At 39.1% G+C, this 27,637-nt stretch overlaps 1 protein-coding gene across 3 annotated transcripts in view; it reads right to left on the reverse strand.

The window, feature by feature from the left end:
- Positions 1-3,261: 3,261 nt before the first annotated feature.
- WDR33 (WD repeat domain 33) overlaps positions 3,262-27,637 on the reverse strand; it is a 53,759-nt gene continuing 29,383 nt past the window's right edge. Inside the window, exons 7-22 of one of the 3 annotated variants that reach the window (XM_009582583.1) lie at positions 23,194-23,320; positions 22,460-22,614; positions 22,247-22,325; positions 21,622-21,732; positions 20,700-20,794; positions 20,482-20,490; positions 19,738-19,824; positions 19,367-19,506; positions 18,867-19,019; positions 17,361-18,410; positions 12,470-12,572; positions 11,729-11,990; positions 7,959-8,125; positions 7,736-7,828; positions 6,701-6,886; positions 3,262-3,909 (exon numbers count right to left, since the gene is read on the reverse strand). In XM_009582583.1, coding sequence (XP_009580878.1) covers positions 3,677-3,909; positions 6,701-6,886; positions 7,736-7,828; positions 7,959-8,125; positions 11,729-11,990; positions 12,470-12,572; positions 17,361-18,410; positions 18,867-19,019; positions 19,367-19,506; positions 19,738-19,824; positions 20,482-20,490; positions 20,700-20,794; positions 21,622-21,732; positions 22,247-22,325; positions 22,460-22,614; positions 23,194-23,320 — 3,050 coding nt within the window. In that variant the 3' untranslated portion in view covers positions 3,262-3,676. Of the gene's footprint in view, positions 3,910-6,700; positions 6,887-7,735; positions 7,829-7,958; positions 8,126-11,728; positions 12,192-12,469; positions 12,573-17,360; positions 18,411-18,866; positions 19,020-19,366; positions 19,507-19,737; positions 19,825-20,481; positions 20,491-20,699; positions 20,795-21,621; positions 21,733-22,246; positions 22,326-22,459; positions 22,615-23,193; positions 23,321-27,637 lie in introns of all 3 variants that reach the window. The other 2 variants (XM_009582580.1, XM_009582581.1) reach the window with 2 other exon arrangements.

Here is a 27,637-nt window from a genome sequence, read left to right on the forward strand (position 1 = left end):
CTCTCCGGCTCTGGGTGGGAGCTGGCAGCATCCCACTTTCCTACCTCCAGTATAGGACCATGTGGCTGCTGCAGCCTACTTCAAAACGTGAGTGAGATTACGGAGCCGATGAAATGTCATTGACTTGCCCGTTACTTGAGAAGCAAGTATCTTACAGCTGAGGTGCGCAGGGCCGACGGGTGTTGAAACATGGAGACAATTCCGCGAAATCTGATAAAGTGTGGGGGTGGATGCTCAAAAATAGTTAGCTGCTATTAACTCATTTTTGTGCTGACCCCTACACTGAACACTTTAGTCACTGTATAGTGCAGTCATCAGCCACCTCAGACCAGTGCTGAATATGAATACTATGTGCCACTGAACTGCATTTCTTTCTAAAAATCATCTTTAAAATACCATCCATTAAGTGAAACAAACTTTCCTGGGTCTGTGGGTTACAAAGACTACCCATAATTGTAAGGGTAGTCTTCTTGCCTGATGATGATAGGATGAAAGGTGCTAATCTTAGTTAAGAGCCTTGGTCTTTGCAGGTATTGCTGCCTTACAGTTGCTGTAAGGTGGCAAATACTGGGGCTCTAAAAGGGTAGCTTCAGCTCCTAGAACTTTATTTTTTATATATATATTTTTCACTCTTTCAACTTGGGCAGGAATTGCTTACTTGTCACAGCATGACCTTCAAAAATAGGTTTGCTAGTAATTAGAGCCTGTTTCAGCTAGCACAGCTCTGTTTCAATCCAGAAACTAAGCAGCCTTAGGAAGGTGCTGAATTCAGGCTGACAGTCCCTGCTGAGAGCTTGGTACTTCAGTCTGGGCTGTATGCTGCACTACTGCAGATACACAGGACTACCAGACCTAGCCTGCTCAGAGCCTAAGTGAGTATCTCACTGAGTATACGTGCCTCATATACAAAATAACGCCAAACACTGCAATATTTATCTGCTATCACTACTTAGGGTTTAGCGTATTCACCTAATACTTGCTCCGAATTAAACTGAAATTGTTAAATGGGGGTACTTAAATGTACATAGATTGCTTTAATAAAACTATTTGTGTACCAAATGTCAGTATAGACATCCATTAGTGGTCGCTTTTTTCCCTTAAAAAGATCAGAGCTCTCTGAATAGCATTAAATTAGTTCTCTCATTTTTACAACTTCTAAGCTATAGTATATAAAATTAATTTTATTCCTAACAGCAGTATCAAATCAAACAAATCTTAGACAAGGTGGAGCTGTAAACTAGCAGGTAGAGCATAAGGATTCTACATGCAGCACTGGTAAAAGAATTTAACCTGAAAAGTACAGAAGTATAATCCCATTAAGTAATTTAATCCATTTTCCAGCAATAGTGGGTCATGGTATCACGGACTGGGAAGCTGCTTCTGTCTCTCCTGCTATGCTGTCACCTTCTAAGATTTTATACAAAACCTAGCTAATTATCCAATTTTCTTATGACTTTTTGTGCATATTCCATGGTCGTGGAATATTTCAAAACTAACTTAATTAAAAAAGCTGCCCCTTGATGAAGAATATTACTTAACACCAAGTACCACAGTGGTTTAAGGAGTTAACCAACCATGAGAGGAAAAACAAGCATACTCCCTTTTGTCTAGATAGAGAAAGCTGGGTTTCCTAGTATTAGGTGCACTCGAACTTGTTTTGGTAGAGGACTGTGGTTTAATTAAGGACTAAAGCTCATCCTCTAAATCACATATTCTAACTGTTACACAAAAGTAACTTTCAGCCCCTTAAAAATATATAAAAGGTTTTTGGGAAAAAAAAAAAAGAGGGGGCAAGCTTTCCCCTTTGCTAATGATTAACTCATTGGTATTTATCACTAAAACTTCAGGATAGATCCTAACTCCCGGACATACAAAAGTAACCAAAGGCCTTCTTCAGATAGAGGTAAAAAGCACTTCCCCCCTCCTCTCCCCCCAAAGGAGATACTGTGTCATATCAGGTACATCTCAGCTAGCTGTTTCCTGGTTAATTCCTTTAAGACCATTCTGTCTCTCTGGAGCCCCTTGACAAGGATTTTATAGGCTAATGATCAGAGTTAATTACTATAACTTTCAAATACCATTTTATACACTATGAATTAAAAACTAAGGGAAAAAAACCCTACTTGTGACTGACTGAACCAAGAGAACAGCAGTTAAGAATCTATGCTTTGATCTCATTTTTTAAATAAGATAGGTCATCGGGACTTAAGCCAGTCCTTAGTAAATTTAACTGTAGGAGAAGTCAGATAAAATAGCTGCCATGTATCGCTATGTTGTTGCAGTAGCCTTGTCAGCTATAGAATTACGTTGCCATATTATCCTGAATATTATAACATGAAATTCAAGGCAGGGGGAGGGAAGCCTGGTAGTGATATTTTTTATTATACGTTATATCCTATACTTTTAACATAGGACCTTCCTGAGAGCTGGCTTTAGAATATGTACTTACGTGATAGAATTTTCATTGAGGCTTTAAGTATTAAAGGAGCCGTTTGATAACCTGGTGACTGGAGATGATTAATATGAATGATTTATGGGGAAAACAGAAACTCATGGTTGGTAAGCAGCTTTATTATGAAATGTGGGAAATGGGAATAACCCCTCCTCCTCATTTCCCTCCCCTAGTAAAACTAGGAAACAATATCCTAAAGAAAAAGATACTTAAAAAATGTTAAGGTGAAAGTGATCAACTATGGAGGTTTGCACGTCAGCATTTGAACGCACCAGACTCTGCTGAACACTCGTATCTTTAAGCAATGCATCCTAAAGCCATTGTAAAACATGTGCATCCATATTAATCAAGCTGCTAAATTTTTTTCTTCCTCAATTTCTATAAACAGATGCTTTTTTGAACAAAAATATCTGACTTGCCCAGGTGAAGCATAGAATGCCAATATTTGTCATGATGTCTATTTTGCTAGCAGTCCAGGTTATAACTCACACTATGTCTATGACAACTTTTTCTAAATGGTGTTCCACGTTTTTCTCTTTCAGGATGGTAGACTAGCAAGCAGCGGTGATTTCCCGTGTTTTGGAATTTTAACGTCAGCACCACTTGTAATCTGTAGACAGCTGTGGCAAAAGGTGAAAATGAAAGTTCTCTATACATGACAAACCAAAAAACTAGGAATCAGCTATTGGTATTTTAAACTGTTGAGATTTCAGGAGGTAGTTCTGTTGCTCCATCTGATATACAAGTTTGCCTAAAGACAACCCTCTTTATAGTAATAGGTGAGTAAAGAATCACACACTGTGTTGATTTTTTGTTAATTTTTGCGCAAATTACATTCTGTATTCATACAAAAACAACGTAACTCTTCTGACAAACTGTACATATAGAAACAAGTTTCTGTCTGGAGGTGAACTGAAATCTGTGGAGGTGTTCCATGTCTCACAACACTTAAAAAAAATTCCAGCTCTTCACAAAACAAAGTAGGTAAAAGAAGGTAAGGAAAACAGGGGTGGAGAGGTCAAAACAGAAAGCTAGCTACAATACTGCAGCTAGTAGCAGTTGATGGATCTAGGAAAAGAGCCTTGTTAGGAACTAATGCACATTCAGTTATCCCAGTTAAGAATCCAGGTTTGTGGTGTTGGAGGGTTACTTTATGAGTCCAGAGTAGCAGTTTATTTAAATATTGTCCAGCAAGGACTGGGTGTGACCCAGTCAAAGCCTCTTCTATCGGCCTCTTCCACCACCCCTGGATGCTCCTCTTCTTGATTGACCAGAGTTCATGTTATTTCCTCTTCCCCAATTACTTCCACTCCTTCCTCCTCGAGAAGGGTTATTGCCTCCTGCAGGGCCTCCACCAAAAGCTTCATCCCTGTGGAATCCGTCATGATGGTCTCCATCTAAAGAACTAGACCTCCCAGATTTTGGCGCTCTCTGTGAAGGTCCTGAATTTCCTCGTCCTAAAAATGAAGCACAGTCAGTTACTGATGTTGAAGTCTAAGCCATGCCTCTCCTCAGACATACCATATACTTAGCTAGTTCTGTGGTATAATCATTCACAGACCATATGTAGTCGAGACCTATAATTTTATGCCTCCTCCCTCTATATGATTTTTCTTACATAGATTTAGTGTCTCCATTACAGTCCAGAAGATGGACAGCAATCAAGCAATTCCTTGGGAATTAGAGGAGATTATATCTGATACCATCAGCAATCACTTAAATGAAGTAACTTAGAACAGTGATAGACATGGTGTCCTCAGAACTGTGGTTAACACCATCTGTGGTTCTCTGTATATTTTTATTGCAAAATACTGGTTTTTTCCCTAAACAAAGACATTACACTGATGGATCAGTTGAGGTTGGTGGCGAAGACAATGAGTAACATTACTGTTTCATTCCATTTTTTGCTAGAAACAATGGAAAAATGCTCTATTTTACTACTAACCAGGACATAAACTACAAGAGCTCTTACTGCCAGGAGCAGGATTTTCTGCTTCTCACAGATCTTTTTAGTACTAATGCATAAATTAACATAAAAAACTCCAAAGTCATTAGCTCAAAATAACAAGCAGTATTTTGAAAAAAATTAATGGTAACAGTGCTTTATGGACACGTGCTACAGCTAAATTAGGATAATTTTGCTCCACTTTAGCAAGAGTGATTTTGTTGACTCTGCTTGGTTCTGTGTAAAATAGAGACCAAATTCTTCCACAGAGTTTATAATTCATGAAGTTTTAATCTTCCAGTGACTTTACCAATACAACTGAAGGTGACACAGCCCATATATGAAAAAGTATTGTTCATGTTTTGTTTATCAGGCTTTCTGCCATCGTTCTAAACTTTCTTTGGTACATTAATGAGTTGTCTAGGCACAAGAAGTGTGGTAGTTAACAATTGTTTTGACTTCAATAAACAATCTGATAGAGTTATCACAATTATTATTGAAGCTGGAGAAGGAATCCTTACAGATTTGGTAAGATGCTGGCTAAATGAGAATCACAACATACAGTTTTGAAAGGAAAAATATTGATACAGAGGGAGTTTGCCAGCGGAGTTTTATTAAAAACGTCTGTGAACGAATGATAAAACCTGCTGTTAATACAACACTGGAAATACAGTCCACACAGAGGAGGACTGGCATACAGTTAAAACTAAATGAACTTCAGGACAACAATAAGAGAAGTGGAATGAAATTCAGTGGCATCAAAGACAAAGCTGTGCAGCAGAGGTCTAACCACAAAAAATTCAACTATACGCTGGCAGCTCGGTATTCGGAAGCAACTGAGAAGGATCTCTGTCACTGAGCACTACCTAACAGTGGGTAGTCAATGAGGACATTAAAAAAAAGAGGACATTAAAAAAAAGACAACAGCAATCCTGAGATTTTTAAGAAGAAAAAGGATTAGGAACTGGTGCAAGGCTAATAGGATGATTGTGGAAATGGCATACACAGTAATAAGCTCTGAACCAGCTACTAACTCCAAAAGAATGTATTTTATCTGTTACAGTAGCTAGTTGCATGACAGTGCCACGTGACTGTTTAGTAGCTAGTTAAAGAGGGAAATACGACATCAGGAGCTATTGGGAAAGAATGGAGAAAACAGAACAAAACCAAGTGAACTGTAGAAATCCATGGTTAAACCAATCTTAAATAGTGTGTGCAATTCCTAGTTACCCTGTTTAATTTACAAAAGGATAAATTAAAACTGAAAATAGTATATACAGAGTGATAAGGATAGTAAAAGATACAGAACAACTTCCCAGAGAGAACAACTAAACAGATTAGAGCTCTGACTTGGAGAAGAGCTAGTTCAGGTTGGAAATGGTAGAGTTTGATGCAATCAGAGGTGGCATTTAGAAGTAATAGGGATCAACTTTCAAATTGTTCCAATTACAACACAAGACATCACCGAATGAAATTAGTGAACAATAGGCTTAAAACAAGAGAAGAAACATTTTCCTTCCTTCCTTTTTTTTTTTTTTTTTAAAGTATAGTCTACTGCAGTTAAGTTTTAGAGCTTTGTCCATGGATGTTGTGGATGTCAAAAGTTTATATGATTCTTAAAGCAATTAGAGAAGCACACAAAAGGTAACTGTCAAAAGCCATTAAATGTAGTATTTCAGTAAGTCACTGAACTACAGATCTTCGTAGGTTTAGAGAGCATTTCAGGGACATACCACTACAGACTTACAGTGTTCTTAACACTCTTCCCTCAGTACCTGCTACTGGCTATTGTTGAGGACAAGGTACTGAGCTTTATGGACTTCTGGTCTGATCATGGATGGCCACGCTTACACTCTTGCAAGTAGAGAACTCATAAGGAAAGACTTAAAAAAAGTCAGGGTTCATTAAGTCCAACAGAATGAAGGCTGCGACAGGAAAGATATTTGAGTTAAAGGACGCTAGCACAACCATGAATATTAACAAATAACTATTCTGAAAATTAGAGAAAAAAAGCTCTTAAGAGTTTTCCAACTGGAGTAACAGGGAGCCAAAAACTAACTGCTTTTGAACAGGGCAATAAAGAAAAGGATTAATGATGCTGGAGAGAACATTTGGACTTGATGTCCCAGAAAATCCCCCTGTTCTTATGTTCCTAAGATTGATCTTCAGCTTCACAGCTGGTAAGATCAAATATCTACCAGTTCAACTTTATCCCCTCTGAATAGATCCGGAATTCTGGATAAGCCTACTGTTGAAAAATGTGCCGGTGTTACATAAGGCTTTCAATACAAGGGGCTTTTTACCTTTGCCCCTCTCCTCTGGAGGTCCACCTGGAGCATCCATTTCTCTGTGGTCAGAGGTCCCTGGTCCATCATGCCAGGGACGTTTACGTGGTGGCAATGAGGCCATGTCCATGCCCTGGAGCGAAGAAGAACGTTCTCTGTTAGCTGGAGAATGCCCATCATGAGGAGGGTGATCTGGACGAGGACCTGAGCATGAAGAGAAAAAACAGGATAATAAGTAATGTTCATTTGATCATTATTCCTCATTTTTGGAGGCAGTCACATAAATTTACATACTTTCCACCCTATTTGGCACATAATTTTAAGTTAAAGTAACAGAAAGCTTCCCCCCCAGTCCCAACAGGCAAACAAGCAAACATTAGATTAATAAGTTGTAAGAAAGCTAAAGGTAAAAAAAGGTTTCAAAGATAATGGGAAAGAAAGAAGTGACAGATCTAAAGTGTTCTTTTCAGTATAAAATATTTTCATATATCTTTGAGACAATCACATCATCATTTATTCATGTGTCATCTGTGCTCATTTTTTCCATGACATTCTAAAACTCAGTTTTGCCCCATATGGGGTTGCCATTAGTAACACAAATGCAAATACTGATAATCTGTCAGACATGGCAGCTGAAAACATTATTTTTGCAAACAGTAGAGAAGATGCCATCCAAGAGAAAGATTACTATTGGCATCAATATACATCTCAAAAAAATCCCACGAGATACGCTTCAGTCATCTACAGGCGATAACAACAGGCAGTTCTGGCCTGTACAAAAGTTCAACTTAAAATCAAGACTTTGAGGCCACAACCATTTTTTGTTCAGTGAGACAGTTGCATTTAGAGCCAGTTAAATTCAGCATAGTTAATTTTTCTCTACATTTAGAAGTCGAAAGAATTACATTTTGCTTTTCTTGTGGTAAAAGACTGGTAACAAGCATATGAGGTACAGGGAAAAAGAGGTGATTTTTTAAAAATTTTTTTTTGTAAGTGGTTATATTGTAGAAGTCTAGTCTATTATCTAGAACAAACCTCACCACATTTTTTTACCTGGTTCTCTGTTTCCATCCCAGGATTCTGGTTTCCGCCCTCCTTCAAAGCGTGGAAATTCATCTGGAGTAGGAAGTAAACCCTTCCGGCCTCCTGAGCAGTAAGAGATGCAGGGAACAGGAGTGAGAAGAGACATTGTATTCATGAAAATACTGTAATTTGCTCAAGAAATGTCTTTGCTTCCTTATCCTTGCATTTCAGTGTGGAAGAATGTTCCCCTCACCTCTAAGAGCACCACGACCTCGCCCCCGAACACCATGGTCCCTTCCTCTTGAGTTTTCATCTGGAGAGTCAAAAGTGTCATCTGGCCCAAAATCTTCAGGGCCAGGAAAGCCATCTCTCCCTCTGGGTCCCCGGCCCTCATGTCTCGAGGCTCCTCCTCTTCTGAAGCTACAAGAAAGAACATGGTACAAATGTGGTTTTTAGGCAGAATTTAGATTGATAAACTTGAGTCAGCTTCAGTTTAATAATCAACTCATTTCTGAACTGTTTTACTTAATACTATAGCACATACAGTTATTGGAATAGGATTTGTAGGTGGAAAAGTGCTCATTTTCTGCCTTTGAGCACTTTGTTTATTCATTTTTATAGTTTTTCCTCATATTTCCTTCTGTTGATTGTGTTGGTTTTTCATACAAGAAAAATATTGTCAAATATACTGCGTTCATTTGATGAAAAGGGGGAAAAACAATCAGTGAGTGATGATATATCTAAGGTAAGGTAAGGAAAAGTATAAGTGAATTTCCCTTAACTGTGGTGGTCTTACTTTCCCCTTCCCTTTTTTCCCTTTCATTTTAGTGATAAAAACAAACTGAAAAAATACCAGCAATGAGAGTCATGGCTATAACAAAACATTCCAGCATCTTACTCCTATTGATTTGGGATTCTTTTGCTAGAACACTCCCTTTTTCATTCCATTCTTCTAAGTTTACAATTTTAGCAAATGAACCTAGACTGCACTTGGCTCTGTAGGAATGACGATTGCTTAACAGTGCATTCTACACAGTGCACAGTGGCATTCTACAACCTGGAGAGCAGTTTATCCAACTGCAATAATGAAGAATTTTGTTCTGCAAGATGTAGTTATGACACTAAAATTGATAAGTTCCTTCTAGCAAGTACCATGGCATCTTCAGTAATTTGGTGTGATTGGGTTCTGCATCTCATCTTAAATGAGTATAGCTCCTCCAGTATCACACTGGGGTTTTAACAGAGACCTTCAGAGAGAAGAATGGTTCTTAATGAACTGCCAGTGCCATTTCAGGTAAGCTTATAGTTGGCTACATGAATACTAGTAGTTTTGTTTTTTACATTACCAGTTTAAACACTTGGAGTGCTTGTAAAAGCGCATACATGTTCTGTGTATTACTGCAACTCCAAAAGTGCGCACTAGCACCGGTTGTTAACGATTGTCTCAGTTTACAGCCCAGTTTCTGTGCAAGCACAGGTGAGATGTTTAGGTGGTGCAGGCACACTGGTTCAGGAGTCCTCACGGTGTGACCCCACATTGCTGCCCACCCCTCAGTGACAGCACAGATAGTGCGGAGCACTCTTTGCCCGTTCACACTGAGACCCTCCACCTCCCCTCTCTTCCCAGTTCCACACTGGCCAAACCGTAACCACCGTAATACTTGGATGGTGTTGGCTTTGTGCAACATCCCCTTCCCCAGCTCATTAACGACACAGTGCATCCTATTACAAGCAAAACTTTAGATACTTTTATTTAGAATTTTAACAACATTAACCTTTTAATTACAAATTTAAATATTTTAACAGTAGTCATAACACAATACAATATTTTTAAACTTTTACATTTTTTTTAATTAAAAACAATAGGTCTGTCTCCACCTCCCAGAAAACAAACACAATACAGAGAGGAGGCTGCTGTGCCTGTATAGGTACAACAGTGGATGGAAGGAGTGCTGTGTATGGACAATGAACCATTTTACATTAACCTGGATGATTTGGGAAAACAAACTGAACAGTTTCAGGTACAAATGGTTCAAATAACCACATAGCAATATTGTTTAGCCTTGAAACAGCACAGTCCTCTAGATGTTCTTTAGAGGTCCTCCCATTTTAATACTGACATGGTGTGATTCTGCTTAGCTTGTAAATTACCAAGATTTGCAACACAAGGTCCTATGGCTAGCAGGAATAGGGCCTTTCCTTTTGTTTCCAGGCAACATTATGGACACAGGTTAGTTTTGAAATCTATCATACCTATGCCTGACATAACCACAGCTCCTAATATTGTTACGTATATCCTTTTTCACATCGGTAACATGTAAAACCCTGCCTTGCATAGGGCTCAGTTCCTGTTTGACTGCTCTCAGATCTTCTTCCTTGAGGCCTAGGACCTTAACGTACAGAACTACACACTGTGCAGATTAGCAGGCAGGAAGAGGCAGGTCTCTGCGGTAGAAGCATCAAGTTGATATGCACAGGTAGAGTGAGAACAGGACAGGGATGAAAAGGACGGGAAATTAGAGAGAAACACACATACACACACTTCCCTCTCATGCTTGATCAAACCAGTTACAATCTAAATTCCAAACCAAGTCAGCTAAATGAGTGGTTGGGATTCTTAAGTTCACTTCAGCATCTGCAGTAAATGGCACCTAATTCACCTTCATTCAAAGGAATTCATTAAGTTTGCAAGCACAATAAGCCTTTTATAGCCCTGTGCTGATTCCTTTTAAACCAAAATCTCTGTACAAACACTTGTACTCTGACAAATAGACTCTTCTCAGTTCCAAAGTCAGATTTACAGGTCACAAGGTTCTTGGACTCTCTTCCTGAAACCTTTTTAAAACTTAGGATCATCATAAAATATTTTCCAGTCTCTAAGCATTTCCAATATAAGATTTGAAAATCTCTACTGAGCTTCTAAAAGTGTTGTCTGCTGTGTCTTTTAGAATTCTATAATGCAGACCATTCAGCTTGAATTCTCTCTATTTTTACTTTTTTAAAATGGCTTTAATTGTTACCTTCTTTTAGTTACTGTTCATTTCTTTTCATACTCTTCACACAAAAGGAAGGTACATCTTTACAGAGCTAGGTAGAAAATAGCTAAAAGAAGAGCTGTATAGATGCAAAGTAAAAGGAATGTAAGAAAATGATTAAAAAGGCAACTAAAACACACAAAATTCACATTATGTGGAGGCCACAATATATTTGTACAAGTACATGTTCTTATACATACAGAGTTGGTGGTCAGTGAGAGGCTTAGACCTTGGAGGCCAAATTTAACTCAAACTAGCATAATCTGGAGCAATTTCGATGACAGTTAATCTTGCTGACTTAGCATAATTCCTCCATATTTACATTGGTAACTAGAAGCAAATTCATCTCTCTGTGATTTATTTGGAAATTGTGAGCAATGACATGGACATTGCTGTAAATTAGATTATTTTTGAGTTCTTCACTTGGCATTAAGAAATCAGTCAGAAAGAGAAATAAAATCTCTACAAGCAAAAACATGAGAAAATAGTCTCAACAGTCCAACAGATGCTGTAGCTCTGCCCCTTATATTTGATAGTAGGATCACTGTTCCTGCTCCTTACAAGTATATTACATCTCATTCTACAGTCATGCTGTAGTTTGTGACTGGAGACAAAGTCTCAAAATCCACTTCTAGTGTTCAAAAGTTTGTCACTTTAACCTTCAAGTTTCCTCTCAATTTTCATCAAAACGGTCTCAAATCTTCATCCTGTGTCACTGGATCTTCTCTACAAATTTCCTCCCTTCTCTTTACTTACTGTTTAAAGACACGGAAGCTGCTGTGTACAATGACCATTTTTCAAGTTTTCTTCTATTACTGAATGATTTTTATGGACTCTATACTCAGGTATATTAGAGTTTTCATTTCCTTATTGGTTTCCAGTTTATAAATCTGAAACAGATAGACTCCTTAATGAAAAGGAAACCAGGAAGAAAGAGTTCCATCCATTTACCCTTTAACCCAAAAAAGATGAGTAGATTTATTCTTACCTCTCATCTCTTCTTCCTCGGAACCGTGCATCCTCAGGATCCCGTGGATATCTATCATCTGAAGGTCTCCGTCCTTCCCAAGCACCAGGAGGCCCACGGTTTGAACCCCCTCCTTCAAATTCCCTGTGATCAGGAGGAAAGGGAGGCCCAGGTCCACCTCGTCTCCATTTTTCATCTTGCAATGGTGGGCCTCCTCTCCCCTCAAATTCCCGTAATCGATGGCCAAATCTCTTATCTGGATGGAAGTCGTCACGGAAGTCATCTGGTCGATCAAAGTCATCATGGAAATCTGGGTGAGGTCCTCGTCTATCTGGCATGCCCCTGCTGTCTCTACCATCACCCCACTCCTGGCCACCTCGAAACAACCCTCTCTCAGGCCCATGATCAGGACCACCACTGTTCTGGTCGTGCCTTCTATCTGAGAGAGGGCCCATGTGATGGTTTGGTGGACCACGGGAGTCACCTTGAGGGAAAAAATCATAGCAGATTTCTGTAACGTTTTCTAAAACGCTCTAGGATGCTCTAGTTCGTACAGTTCTACAAAGCATACACTATACATTTCACATTAAATAATCTTTTGGGGAAAACTTTTCCTCTATATTCCAGCCCAAGTCTACGGAAGCTTTCCTCTCAGCCAAGGCCCTGTGCTCTGCTGAAGCCTTTTCTGTCTAGAGGCACTGCACTGGAACAGCCTCTTTCAGGAGAATTGCTCACAGAAGAACAGACAATGTATTTAATTACCTTTATTAAGACCAGGTCCTTGGTTGTGAGGGCCAAGACGACCTTGTCCTCCCTGCTGTCCCAGTCCTGGTATCAGTGGTGGAGGACCTGGGTTCTGTCCGTCCTATGAGCATATAATAAGAAAAGCCATTGAATTGCCATGCAGGAGTATTTTTGCTTTTAAGCATTTTGTAAGGGGGCAAAACAATTTTCTTTATGTAAAGACTGCATCTTCACAGGTCTTACAATAGAAACAGCTGATTTTCCAGTGGTTTCAGCCTAATTTTTTAGACATTCACATCAGTAATGCTTTTCAGTCATGTCTGAGAAACATATAATTTTATAGGAAACCTAGCATTCCAAGGACTGATATTTTACCCATAACAACCAAAGATGATAAAGCTCATATTCTAGCTGCCAGTTAGAGAAGATGAGGAAACTGTGTATATTTGTTTGAAAAATATCAGGTATTGATTTATATGCAGTTAAAGAGCTGCATAGACCAAGGACTACTTTGAAAATGAAAAAAAAAAAAGAAACAATGAAAAAACAAAATATCAAGAATGTCGGGACAGGAGGGACAACAACAGGGCCATAAGAGAACCTCTCCTATAAACCTTTGTAAACTGTTAACATGGAAATAGATGAGTTTCATTTTTAACATGCTGGCAAAGTTTGGTTTTCTTAATTCTAATTCTAGGGTCAAAAGAAAGTACTAATACTTGGCTAAGCACCAACAGCCGAGTTGTTAATGGGTTATTAAGCAACGACAGGGCTAAAGGCAGAAGCTGCAGTCACCTGCTTTTCTCAAGCAGAAACAGTAGAGCAGGAGTTTTGTGTAAGTTATATGATCCCATAATAAAAATAAATTAGATATGTCTTTTGTTATTTTATTTTTTGTGAATTTTAAAGTATAAAATAATGTTCTTTAAATGTTCAGCTACTGTCACAGACCCATGAAAGATTTCTACACGTACCATGTTTACACTGGACCCACTATGATAACATTGGTTGGGAAACAATGTGGTTGAACTGTCCGATTCTGCCTTTAAACAGCAAAGGCCAGACAAAAAGTCATCATTTGGGGTTTATACTTGACTAGAACTAAAAGGGGGCACGTACATAATTTACACTGTGAGATCCAACAGTAAAAATGTATCACTGTGAACAAGACAGAGTGGAAACTTGCAAGATTGCTATACAAAACCTTTTTATGTTCACATCACCAAAAAAAAAAAAATACCCCCAAAACCCATACCAGAAAACCCTAGACACGTAATATTTTCTTCCTAGACATGTCTAATATGTAAGATTTAGGCTTGGCCTTCATATTGGCTTGTAAAAAACTCTCCAGACTGCAGGTAGTTTGTAAATACTTAAAACCTTACACTCCGTCACTGTCATCATACTCATAATGACACTGCTTAATCTCTCCATGAATCAAAGCTAAATAATTTTCATGCTCTACGTTCATGCTTCTACCTTTTTTTTTTCTGGTTGCAGAGAAGCAATAAGTTAATTTGTGTATTTTTCCCATCATGTCTTGAAATACTGGTTTTAAATTAAACATGTATATTCAACTGCAATATAGGTGATAAACACAAAAAAGCACACAAATATATACTACAAACATCACGTTTGCACCCAGTAATTTTGTAAGGACTTTAAAAAAAAAGCAAAATAAAAGGCCTAGTCCAATGCCTATTAAAAAAACCCCAAAAATACTTTCCTGTATTGACTGAATGTTGACTTGAGTCCAGAACAAATAAATTCCCTGGCTAGGTAAGATCCAGCTGTCGCAGTGCTCCTGCCATTCTTGACCAAAACCTTGCTGGAGTTCCATGATTTCTCATATATTTAGCATATAGTTATTTACAGTAAAATTTATTGAACTTCTTAAATTTATGCCACTAGTGTTTAACCAAAGCAGCAGTTTTTAGCGCTCACTAAATGAGTTTCCTTAGCATTTGGCAAAAGCTTCCATTCCAAACAAACCATGCTTTGACAAGGTAGGAAGACAGAGCCGTAACACTGCATTTTCACATGCCTTTCATTTCAAAATACATTCTGCGCCCCAAACTGGGCTCGTAACTGAAAAACAAACACGTACAGCTCAGAAGGAGATACCGTACTAAAAGCTGCAAAAGGCCCTGTGTACCCTGCACCTCGAGGCGGGTACGTGTGGAGCACCTCACGCCGCCGTCGGCTCAAGGATTCCCCAACGCGGGCTGAGGTTCCGCACAAGTCAGGTAAGCTGGTGCAGCAATACGCAACTGCTCCACGTTACCCGCGTATCTGCCCTATATATGCAAATGGGCAGATTTTGCGTATATAAAATGCATATATAAAAGTGACAGCCATCTGTATTAATTAAAACTACGCACTGAAGGGAGAAAGAATTCTTTGTATTTACCCATAAGAAAAATTTGCATTTCTTCTAAAATACTGCACAAGCTCCTAAAGTCTGTCTCTATGTGGACAAGAGACTTGGCCTGACGTATTCGTACCTCACTCAACCAGTGAGTGAGATGACATTCAGCACATCTGTCTAAACGGAATGTGAGAGGATCGAATCTAAATTAGCAATAGCATAAGAGCTCCAAAGTACTACTGCTAACTTGGGAATATTCTATATATCCATCTGCATTTTAATATCAACATGCCTATCTCCAGAATAAGACTTTGACAATCGTATCTCAGGCAATTTCCTTCTCATAAACAGTTCTCTACTCGTTTCACGTTTGCAGAAAGTAGCAGATCTCACGTTCAGGAAGAGATGTACGTCTCGCCCACACACTCTGCAGTAAACCTCTGCTTTCCAATGTACAGCAGATGCAGGTAATAGTGGTATCTTATATGGAGATTAACCTTTACAAATATGTATAAATGTTCAGTATTAATGTCACTAGCCCCTGATAAAGCAGATATATATTCATACACTCCTGCTATTGAAAAGGAAGGCAAGTGATTTGTACAAGTTTACAGAAGATAAATGTCAAATTCAGAACAAAAAACAAGCTAAAGCCTATTGTTTAAAAAATGACAGATGGGGCCTTTTTAAATAGGAACTGCTATTATATTCATATTACAAAGGAGCAAAAACTGACATTACGAATTTTAAAATCTGTAATCTGTGCATTTTTAAAAGACATTATCATACTAAAGCTGCACAAAGAAGAAAAAATGGTCAAAAATACCTTGCTTTGTCTTTTTTTAATATCTGTAAAAGACTTCAAGATAGCAGTATTCATTGCAAATAACCAGCCACCTGTCAAAAGCAACTTACTGAATTCTGACCAGAGTGTTAGCAGCGGGGTCAGACAAGGACAGCCCTACACATATATGTAAACATACAGAAACTTTTATACACACACAAGCTTGGTAATTATTCTCAAAGCAGAAAAGTCAGTCTCCCTGGGATAGCAATGAAAAACACTATGCTAGTTTAAGTTAGACAATTGTGGAACCAACTCTCGTTCGCTTAACTTTGATGCTTTTGAAATCTCAGCAATAGTGTCACATTAGCAGACTTCTGGAGGGAATTATTGCTGATTTGTAAGGAAAAAATATTCAACTAAACCCACGATTTGTAGGCTACTCTGTCTGAATCTGAAATGGGATCACTGAGCTAAAGCTCATTTCAATGTCATCACTCATTGTGATTGGTACTGGACTACACACTAAGGACTATATGTGTACCTGTCTAAAGCTTTAACTAGAAACCATTGGGTGCAAGTCTAAAAGAGTTAATTCTGTTTAAAAAGGCCCACACATTTTTTAAAATTGAGTAAGTAGAATTTTTTTCCAAACATCCCCTTCGAAATTCACCTTAAAGCTGAAAACAATCAAGAGAAATTTTAAGTACAGAATCAGTGCCATACAAATAGGAACCTGTAAGAGCTAATACAGAAAGCTCTGCATTATCTGTGGTAGATCAAAAGACGGAATAAGCCCGTTACAAAAGATGCTGAAGAGGGCAGAGCAGGTTGCACCTGGTACTGAACCAGACTGAATCAAAACCTGACTTGATTCCTGCAGAATTAATTGGTGCGTCTATAAGCGACACTCTCCGGTATTCCAGGTCAGCTGAGCGCAAGTCTATTGCTGAGCTGGTGATCCCTCCTGGAGCTGAGTGCCAAGGCAGCACGGCACAGGGACATCTAATGGGCAGCGCAGCGGTCAGCACACATCCAGCAGTTCCAGCTCAGTGCTCGCCCTACCAGACCTGGGCTAGTCCTACACAAACCTGTCTGGTACCTGTGCTCCCTCTCCTGCTTCTCGGCAAAAGGTGCAGTAACCAGTTAATGGTGTACAATGCCGGTCTCTGAACTTGTGCTCCAGAAGGTACAAAGGTGGCTAAACGATTTCTATACTAAGCAGGATAGCTGTGTTCCTGTGCGCTTGGTTTGAACTGGTAAGTTCAACCAGACCTAAGCTGATTCCAGGTGTGCCAGCATCTATGGTAAATTCATCCCATAGTTCAGATTAACTACACTGGGACAACTGAGAGTTGGCAGTAACTTGCTTTAATTAATACATATGAGGTTTTTTATGTTCAGTTTGCTTAAATTCAACTTTTATTAGTACTTACCTACTCCCCAGGAAATTCCCCACTTAAGATAGTTCAGTGTCTTTAATTAAAATTAAAAAACCTGGAGTTTCTCTTAAAGTTACATATTTTCATAGCAGACTGATTTCTGGACCAGTATTTCCAATAATCCCTTTTCTACAGTTACCTCTGCTGTTTCCAAACTACGTAACTCATTTCATCATCATTTAAGTTTTCCTGAGACCTCAGTCTTGCAAGTATACCAAACCTTCAGCCTCTCAGCTCTTGCTTTGCATTTCTACCGCGTGATGTTATCATTCCTACATTCTTAACACTCTTCTCGTTATACAGACCGACACATACCTGATTAAATGGGGGACGAGGCCCATCACCCAACAAAGGCGTTTTCTGCTGCTGGAAAGGCAGAGGGCCCTGGGAAGGGTGCGGCCCCCTTGAAGGGTTCGGTTGTCCCTGAGGTCCTTGCATGTTTCCTTGAGGCCCTACTAAAGAGCCTTGTGGAGGTCCCTGCTGGCCTTGTGGACCTGGTGGCCCACGCAATTCTTGTGGCGGTCCTAACATTGTACCTTGAGGCGGGGGTCCCTGGAGGCCCCTCATCTCTTGAGGACCGTGTCCTAGTAAACCACTTTGCATATGAGGACCTCTCATTTCTTGCGGATGACCCATCATCATCCCTTGTGGAGTAGGTCCCTGGTTATCTCTGGGTCCTGGTGGACCCTGCATCCCTCTTGGATTAAGTCCCATCAAAGGCCCTTGAGATATAGGGCCCTGCATCCCTTGAGATCCTGGAGCTCCTTGCATGCCATGAGGAAGAGGTCCTTGCATTCCTCGGGGACCAGGTGGCCCTTGCATTCCTTGACCACCAGGGGGACCTTGAGGACCCAAGTGACCTTGTGGGCCAGGCGGACCCTGCGGTCCTAAATGAGTCTGAGACCCAGGTAGACCCTGTGGTCCTAAGTGGCCTTGTGGACCAGCATTACCCTGTGGACCTGGAGGCCCCATTGGCCCATGAGGGCCAGGATGTCTCTGCATTCCTTGATGTCCATGTAAATCCTGAGGCCGTGGCATTCCTTGTGGAGGCCCTTGGGGGCCTGGAGGTCCTTGTGGTCCCATGAACCCTTGTGGACCTGCTGCTCCTTGGTGTAATGGAGGACCTTGAGGTCCCATTTGTCCTTGGGGTCCCGGAGGTCTGAACTGTCCTTGTGGACCAGGAGGTCCCATCTGAGGCATATTCATTGGCATCTGCTGAGGTGGAAGGGGCTGCTGAAATCCTTGAGGCATCTGTGACATTGGGCCTTGCCCTGGAAAAGGCTGGGGTCCGTGAAGAGAGCCTCCTGGAGGTGGCGGCTGCACTTGCTCGGCTTGCTTTTGTGCAAGTCTCTCAATCTTCAATTGCTGTCCGAAAAAAGAGACCCAGAAAATCAACTAAGCACGGAAGTATAAGTAACAACTAAAAACCAGAGGCATGTAACAACTAAAAACCAGAGGCATGTAACAACTAAAAACCAGAGGCATGTAACAACTAAAAACCAGAGGCATGTAACAACTAAAAACCAGAGGCAATCATCTCATTTCTCAGGAGTTTAAAAAGATTGAGTGCTTTTCTCTTAATTAACAGAAATACAACTAAAGAGATCCATAGGTCAATATCAGTTAACTGAAATGTGGGGGCCTCACTGAAGGTTTCATAGCATCATGCATTAAGTCCAATACCCTGTTCAATTAAATGTTTTTTTGAAAAAAGGTGAAAACAGTACTGCAAGAGCAAGCTACACATTTTAGTGTTGAGGTCCAAATATATCACACAGAGCACTAAAACAAATTTGCTAATAACTGTCTTTACATACATACCTCCAAGAGTTGCGGGTTTGTGTACTGAAGTGCTGCCATTTCCTGTTCAATCTCCGCCTGTGTCTTCTTTTTCTCCTCCAGCTTAATATCTTCCTTTCTATCATTCAATGGCTCAGGTGGGGGAGGCAAAGGAACTTTATTCTGCATCCATGCCTATAAAGAATTGTAAACACAAGATGTGGAACAACATGTGTGCAGTATATTGCTGCACTGGGAAAGGATATGTTGTGTAGTATGGATATTCAGAAGCTAAAACCAATGCTGAATAAAACTTCCGTATCTTATAACATCCTATTTTCCAGGTACAGATACAAGACACAAGGGATTTAATCAAATATTTTATGCTTAAATAGTAATTAAGCTAACTACTGTGGTAAATTATTTTGCACTGGGTGTTGATATAAAAGAGCTGGAAATCCAAAACATTTCAAGAGCCACACACTTTTGAAGTTGGGAAAATAACAAGTTGTTCTCCTGTTCACTGTTTGTCAGGTACTTACCTGCTGAAACTGTGCTGGTATTGGTTTTGCATAGGGCACTTTTTTCTGTGGCACCTTCTTTTGGTCCTTTTGCATTACTTCCTCCATTCCCCAATCCAGTCCTGGGATTGTCATTTCAATATCATTGGACTCATCTTTCCCTTTAGCACCAGGAAGACAAACAGTCAGAGCAATGCAGAAAACTCTTTACAGCTTATTTAGCAAAAGAGACCAAGAGGTTTTCTCCTCTTCCTTCTTTACATGGGAAATACACACAATACTAAACTTCAGAAAAAAGCATCTGTGCTACCAAAATGTATGAAAGGAACGAAAGAGAAGTCACACAGTATCTGGATGGCTCAGGAAAATGCTTCCCCATAGCTACTACTTACCCATCTGCTCTTGCTCCATGGCTATTTTCAATTGTTCAGGAATTCCCATCCCAGGAATAACTGCTAGGCTGTTGGGTTCCAGATCATCTACAGAAAAACAATAAATATTTATACTTGGAACATTTTTCTTTACATTATCATTTTATCCCTTTGGATTCTCACATGCTTTTACCATTGGTATCATTACATATTTCACAACTGGTGGGTCACTTTTTAATTCTATACATGAATTACAGGATATTAAAAGAACTGCAAGTTCAGATTCATAAATACACCCCAAAAGGTCAGAAACTATGTCCTTTCAGGAAATTTACATCTAGGGTAGGAGCTCAGAAAAGGAAATAATAACCCATACCCATTCCCATTTTTGTTATAACAAATCTATGTATTTTAAAACTTAAATTGGATTAAAGTGCTGCATTTTAATTAACATTCCCAAACACAAAAGCAAAAATAATCAAAAATCTGAAGAAACAGATGCAACCCAGAGATGAAAAGGTTGCTGAGGATGCCATAGAGCTGGGCAACCCTGAGCAGCCTAAAATTACCAAGATAAATCCATAAGAGTGGGGTAAAGTTTTAAGATTTTAGTCAAGTTCAATAATTTTCAAGATTTTCCTGCTGTAGTTCAGGACTGTGGGAAGTCTTGAAGTCACATGAAGTTTTCAGGAAGAAAAGTAAACTGGAGATATTGCCAGAGGGAGAGCTAAACCTCCTTCCTGTGATTAACAGAGCAGGTCTTACCTCCCGGAGCTGCGGAAACAAAAGAAAACTCATTGTTGGAATGGTGATCGCTGACAACATGGAGAGTAAAATCATCCTCGTAAAAAAAAAAAAAAAATCTTTGTCTAGGTAGTCACCAATGCTATAATACTGTTCCATCATCTTACCCAGAAGCTAACGCCCTAGGCTTGTTCCTGACCCCAGCCCTCTTTCTTCCATATTGAGGGAAATAGCCTTACCATATTCCACACCATCCTCTGACATGCCAGGCAGCAGATTCAAGTTGTAACGATCTCGCATTTTATCTCCAGGCCGATTTCTAGTCCAAAACTTGCTGTCAAAAGGAAGTTATATGATCTCAATAAAGGGTCAAGAGTATTAACTACTTTTAATCTAATTAGGTCTTTAATTTTTAGCGTGCTATCTTCATTATATAAGGATTCAACTCTTATTAAATCAAGTCCAGCGCTAGATCTGAACATTAGGTGTGAGGTTCAAACCAAAAATAAAACCCCAACAATTATCATATTGAATTATATAGTTATAATTCAGAAGATGCTTCAAAGTGTAAGGGGTATAATACAAGACATGAACATCAGATCCTGAACAGACAGATATATTTCTAGTCCATTCCAAAAACTTCTCACCCAATTCAAATATATTCTTCGTATACAACTGAACTTGTCAACACACACATCCACACACAAAAATTTACTCAATTTATAGAATGCTGCATGTTTACAGCATGTTCAACCTAAAAGCACAAACTATATGCCTCCAAACATGTTTGCAATGTGAAAAGACAGACATGACCAGCAGATGATCTGCGGGAAAAATGCTGTGGAGGTAAGAATATTTCTTCAGCAAGAAACCACAACAATTCTTTTTAAAAAATTTCTTCAGGAGATTTCAAAGCTCACACAAACCCAAAATCCTAGTATTTTTTAAGGCTTCCTTAGTTGAAGGACAAGAGGTTAGACTCTACCTTTTAATGTAAAATGTCAGTGCATTCCCATTTAGTAAGTTTGTCTCTCTGCTTTGCCCATTGGCTGCGTATCAGAATCATCCCAATCTATTCTTTGTTACTGATGCCATGCACCTTTCTAGTTTCTAAGTGTACATACATTCCCTTAGATCTTTTCTTTAGATATTTGAAGATACCTGGTGTGATCATTTGAGCCTGAACAGAGAATGTGTCCAAGGGGATGCCATGCCAGACTCCAGATCATTCCCTCATGGGCCATTTCCATTCCACCAACCTCTTTCTCAACCCTGATGTATCAAAAAAAATCAGTCATCACACAGGTGAGTATCTGCTACAGATAAAATACAAAACTTTTGCTATTCAGTTGTTCCTCCTCCTCTATCCCATATTTTGCTAAACTGAAGCCTCTATTATTTTTCTATTGGGTGAATTGATCCTTCCTAGTTGTTCCTAAGAGGGAATTCAGTAACGTAGGGATTTTTAACTGTACATTTAGAAACAAATTAATTACAACATCTCAGAACAAGCTCTAAGAAACTAGGAGTTTCAACCATTCATCACCCCCTCAACAAAAGATCATTTCCTGTGCAAGCAATTGTATCCTTTAAAATACATCTGCACAGGAAAACTTCTTCATAAATGAAGCATATTCACAAACTTCCTCAGGTATAGAAAAAAACTATACCATAAACATGCATGTTAAATACAGATTCAAAGGTGAAAAGTATATTTTATGTTTAGTATAATAGCTTGCACATCTGACCAACATCTTTACAACGTGCTGATGAAAATGCCACATACCCAACGTGCCAGAACAACAAAGAGCCATCAGATCCTCCACTGGCGAACAGCCCTTCATGAACAGGATGCCAGGCCACAGCTGAAATACAAAGCCAGCCACAATCAGAAAGTGTAACGCTAGGATTTCTAATGAACGGAAATCAGGATCTCAGAAACTTTCATTTTTAATCCAAGCTTATTAATAAAAATCCACATAATATAACAAATTCTGACCTGTGGCCTCCTTCTTATGACCCCTGAAGACCTGAAGTTCTTCTTTCAGATTACGAATGTCAAAGAGCTTACAGAGATGGTCACGAGAAGCTGTTAGCAGCCAGTTGCCATTCAGATTCAGTTTCACCTCCATCACTGTGTTTTTATGAGCATGTCTGCAAGCAGAGAAAGACAAACTGTTTGTCCAGATACTGATTTCTTGGGCACAAATGAAAATGTGATAATTTACCAGTCCTAAATACTCAGGTCAATAAAAAAGTAGTTCAGGCTACTAAACCAGAATATTGTGGCTTTCTGTGCAAAGGCCCTATGCCTTAATACAGTTCTTTCATATTTCAGAGCAACTGGTAGTACTCATTGAGACAGTACTCAGTTACTCTGCACGTTTCTACTGCAGCATAAGAAATTTTTCATCAGCCAGATGAAACATCTCATTTGTGTTTCTGTATCTCAGTTCTGTTTTCCAAACGAGAACTGTGTGACTAGGAGGTCTATGGAGAAGGACAAAGTAAATTTAAATAAGGAATATTAAAGTCACAATTTTCCCAGGATAGACTTGACTTCATCTAACCTCTAGATTTTCTGGCACAGCTAAAGCAACTAGCTTTATATTTGAAGCAATTGTGTATGGCTGAAAAGATGTGAGGCGAAAAGCTAAGAAGGGAATTAAAACCAAAATATTTTATAAAGTTAGCTTATATTTGAACAAATCAAGTCTGTGGGCAAGAACTTACAGTGTGGCAAGGCTCTGTCCAGTCTTTGGATCCCAGAACTTGATGGGCTGTTGGCTATCTTTACTTCCCGATACAACTAATCCCTTTGTTGGATGCCAGTCAACACATTTCACATCTGCTCCATGTCCTGTTAAGAAGATAAAAATTGTTCATTTTGAGATTTCACAGACACTGAAAAGACACTGGAAAATTAAAGGGTGCACACCTTATAACTGTAATGTAAAACTGAATGAAAAACATCACAGATCACAAAACATAAAATCAACCTAACTAAAAAAATCTTCTGAGTTATTTAGGTTGCATTCCTTCCCACTAATCACTGAGAGCATCTTTTCCTCGGATTACGCCCTCAAACCAAGCTCACTTCACCAACATAAAAACTGTCTAAGAAGTTTCTGCTCAAACCTGTACTTTTCTTCAGGCTTTGGCCCTCCACTATTACACAATATTTTAAATATAACACTGATAAAGCATTTGTATGGAAGTGGTAAGGGAAAATAACACCATGACACCTCACTTTCTGTGAAATATTGTAGAAATGAAAGGCAAATACATATTTGTTCCTATGCTATCAGTACTACCCTTTGCTTATTTTCTGACAGGACAGCAAAAGAAATTAAATTATGGATCTGAAAACTAAATTAGCATATGATGAAAAGAAATCTTACGAGATGTAACCTCTTATCAGGTCAGAGGGATTCAGGTTTTTCTACTGCTCAAGAGTTAGGAGAGAAAAACCCTCGTGATATCATTTCTTTTTAAACAGACTGACTGACCTTGACAGAGAATCAGTGCTGCTCAGATGATCTAAAATCTGTCAGGAAGAAGCACTTGTTCCTGCTACACAACAAAATGAGGTTTCTGATCTGAACTGTAGGGATTTAGAGAAGAAATAATGAACAATAATTTCTTTCTCTAATCTCTCTCCATGCCAGCCCACTTCAAGGGAAAGCCAACAGTAATAGTCAATGCCAGAAAATAAGGCAGCATGCAGTAACTAAAGAAAAAAGCAAAATGAGAAAGGAAGGTCTGTCTGCAACATAAAGGCACTGAAGTTACAAAATGGTATGGAAGAATGGTAGCATGTTCCACAAAAGACAAAGGGTTCCCATCAAAGTCAGAGAGCTCCCACAAGTACTGCTTTACTACATGGTGGAACATGTAACTTCAAGCAGCCCAAGCTGTCTTAATATAGGCCTCAATTCAACAAGACATTAAAAATTAATATCAGTTGAAATTTTCCTGAGGCCACAGAAAAATCAAATCAGAATAAGCAATATAATTCTATCTTAAAATAAAAGCAAAATGTGAACACACAGAGCACTCTCTCCATCAAACGTGTGCAACTTTCCTCCTCTCCAGAGGAAAGGACAGACAGGGAAGAGATTCTTGACCCATGAAGAAATGAATACAGCTTTGGTAAGTATACGGGGAACAACTTTAAGGACTGATTGACAACATGGATGAAGGAACCCAACTCTCCTCCCCCAGCCAAAGCAGGCAGAATTGCCCTTGGAATATTCAGGATCTCAGGGAAGAGCAGGACCCTCAAGTTGCAAAGACTATAAATGTCCTCACAAGTGACCGCTCTGGTGGTCTGTCCGACCAACAGAGGGGCATTTCGAGATGCATTGTTTCCCTTCTCTCTGCCTCTTCTGATGCAGAAAGAAATGAAAGGCACTGTCTGTCTGCATTTGCTCTGACTAAATCTCTCTCTCTCAACTAAAACATGAAGCTGAATGCTGAGCAAACCTTGCTTCCGAGTGTTTATTTGGGAGGAACAATTTGGCCAGTAGTAAGAGAGAAAGCGCTCTTCCTCCACAGTGGAAGGCAATTCATGCTTGCAGATTTTCAGCTGATGATATTCTATAGCTACTTGCTACCCTGCAGCTCCCAGGGAAAGACAGGGGATTTTAATTCAAGGGTACAACAGGCCCTTATAGAGAAACGTTCCATTACAGTTAATAACTGGTTGAACCATATGAAAATGTGTTCAGACTAGAATACTTGAGTACTATCAAAAATATGAAAAAAACAAAGCCCAGCAAAACCATAAAAAAAACTACCCACACAGTCTGGAATTACATTGGCCTTGCTGCTCCCAAAATAAAGACAATTAGTAATGGAAGAGCGCTGAGAGACAAAGGGCTACTCTGTTTAGTCGGTAAGATCACATCCGGAAAACGAGTTATGCTGGTGAAAGATCATCTCTGGACGACAGCTCATCCTGTGCAAGGCCTGATTTAGGCTTTTCTTTCAAGACCTCACCTGAGTTAAACCAGCCCAAATACGTGCCCCGAGGGAAAAAAGGCTCAGAGTGGGCAATCCAGTTCAAGTTCAGAGCCACACTTAAACAGAGCAACCCAAGCACCCATCCTCTAAAAGTCTTCAAAAGGGAGCGACAATGACAGGACAGCACCGGACTGATGGGATTCTCAGAAGCCAGGTGGGATAGTCACTACCCACTAGCCCCAGACCACAAAGCTGAAAGGTAGTAAAAGATGCCCGGACACTCAGAACTTGTAACCAGAGCAGATAAATCATTAGGAACTTATCAGCAGGCTTTTAGCCATCATCAGCACGTTAAAATTGACCATAGGGATCAGAAGAAACTTATCATATTTAAAAACATAACCATTATAAAGATAGATAACTGGCATTTCCCACAGAGATTTCAACCAGTGTGCTCTGGTCTACAGCGATGGTGGGCGAAAACTGGGACTCTCCTTTGTAATCTAATCAAAATGATCTATCCTGCCCTCAAGAGAGGCATCTCTTAGATAAAGTCCTGCACTAAATGGGATCATCATATATCCTTAGCTATAGGTTCCTCATGCAATGAAGCTTCCTCAAGAGAAAATAAATTACTTCCTACAACAAAAGTGATTTAAATAAACTATTCCCAAGGGACAAACTAACTCAGAAGAATTACATAAGATAACCAAGATAACTGAACAGCATCATCTAATAAGACCTTTTTTAATTTCTTTTTTTCTCTCTTTTTTTTTTTTTAATTGGAGCAATTGACGCTGTATATTGCTTTTCCTTCTTTCTGCTGATAGATGTACATACTACTATCTGTAATGAGACAGACAATGCAGAAAATACATTTAAAATAAAACTCCAGAGAAAAAGAAGCCTGGTAGATTTTACTTTGTAGTTGTTTTCAGTTCTTAGTTCTAGGCTAAGACCCGGGAATCGGACTCTCCTCTGGTACAGAACCCCTGTCACCAAGCACCACGCTCAGAAAACCTGAATTCATGCAAATCTCTGTTGTTTACACTCCTTATTTGCTGACTCTAAGAGCTTTTGCTCAGTAACTTCAACAGTCGCACATAGGTGTTTGTGACCTAGGAGAGCCAGGATGGGAATTCCTCTCTGACAACGCTTGCACCCTTTCTGCCCCGAGCCCCTGCCTGTAAAAGGCACAGATGTTATATCATTTCCCTATCTTGTAGGGACGCTTTATGGATAAATGAATTGAAATGTGTGAATTGTTTAGAAGTCATGGCAATGGAAGGCCTATAAACAAACTGAAATGAAAGACCGAAGGTAAAGATTTCTGATAAAACTGAACTTGTTTAAAATCATGAGTTAATGTCTGAGCATAAAACAATATACTAACGTTTGTCAGTTTTACTTACTACAACTTTTTCTAACCTTTTAAAAAATCTGCAGAAAAAATAAATTAAAAACAAGCATATGTAGATTCTTTAAAAAGTTCAGATACAAAAGTATTTCTCTAATAATACTTTGCATATACATAATAAATTTTTGAACTGAGTCACTGTAGTCACAACCCCGTTAATTAAAATACTGATTGTTAATACTTCTAGCCAACTTATTTGAAGGGTTGTTCTTTAAAAGACACTGAACAGAAATACTGGCTGGTGAAAGGCATAACAAGCTATAATAAGATTATGTGTAACAGCGTTTGATCAAATCCAGCATGTCGCAAGTCTGGAAAAGTACACACAAACTAGGGACTTGATTTTTTTCCCCTCTCACTCTAATTTCTGCATATATGACTTACTGAATGTAATATATTGTGTAAAAAAGTTGTTTTGGATCATTGTCTTTTTATTACAGTCTATAACATATCCATACACTTTATAATGCAACTGTGTATAAACTATCAATTATAGATATATCACATTTATTGCTGTAGCTAAATTTTTTTCTATTATATCCTTTCCCCTAGGAATAAGCCCCATTCTGAAGGCACATACATTGGAAAGAGGATTTTATAGACGATACTGTAGGATTTCTAGATCCTTCTCAGCAATTATTTGGATGTATATCACAGACTGAGATGACACTCTTAAGGCATCTTCTTGCACTTCAGCATCACGCTCCAAAGAAAATCGATATTTGTAACTACATATATTTTAAAGAATGAACATAATAATTTAACTGCAACAATACTGACTGTTTCTCATTTAGA

This window comes from Fulmarus glacialis, unplaced genomic scaffold (genome assembly GCF_000690835.1).
Source record: "Fulmarus glacialis isolate BGI_N327 unplaced genomic scaffold, ASM69083v1 scaffold31077, whole genome shotgun sequence".
NCBI classification, from domain to species: Eukaryota; Metazoa; Chordata; class Aves; order Procellariiformes; family Procellariidae; genus Fulmarus; species Fulmarus glacialis.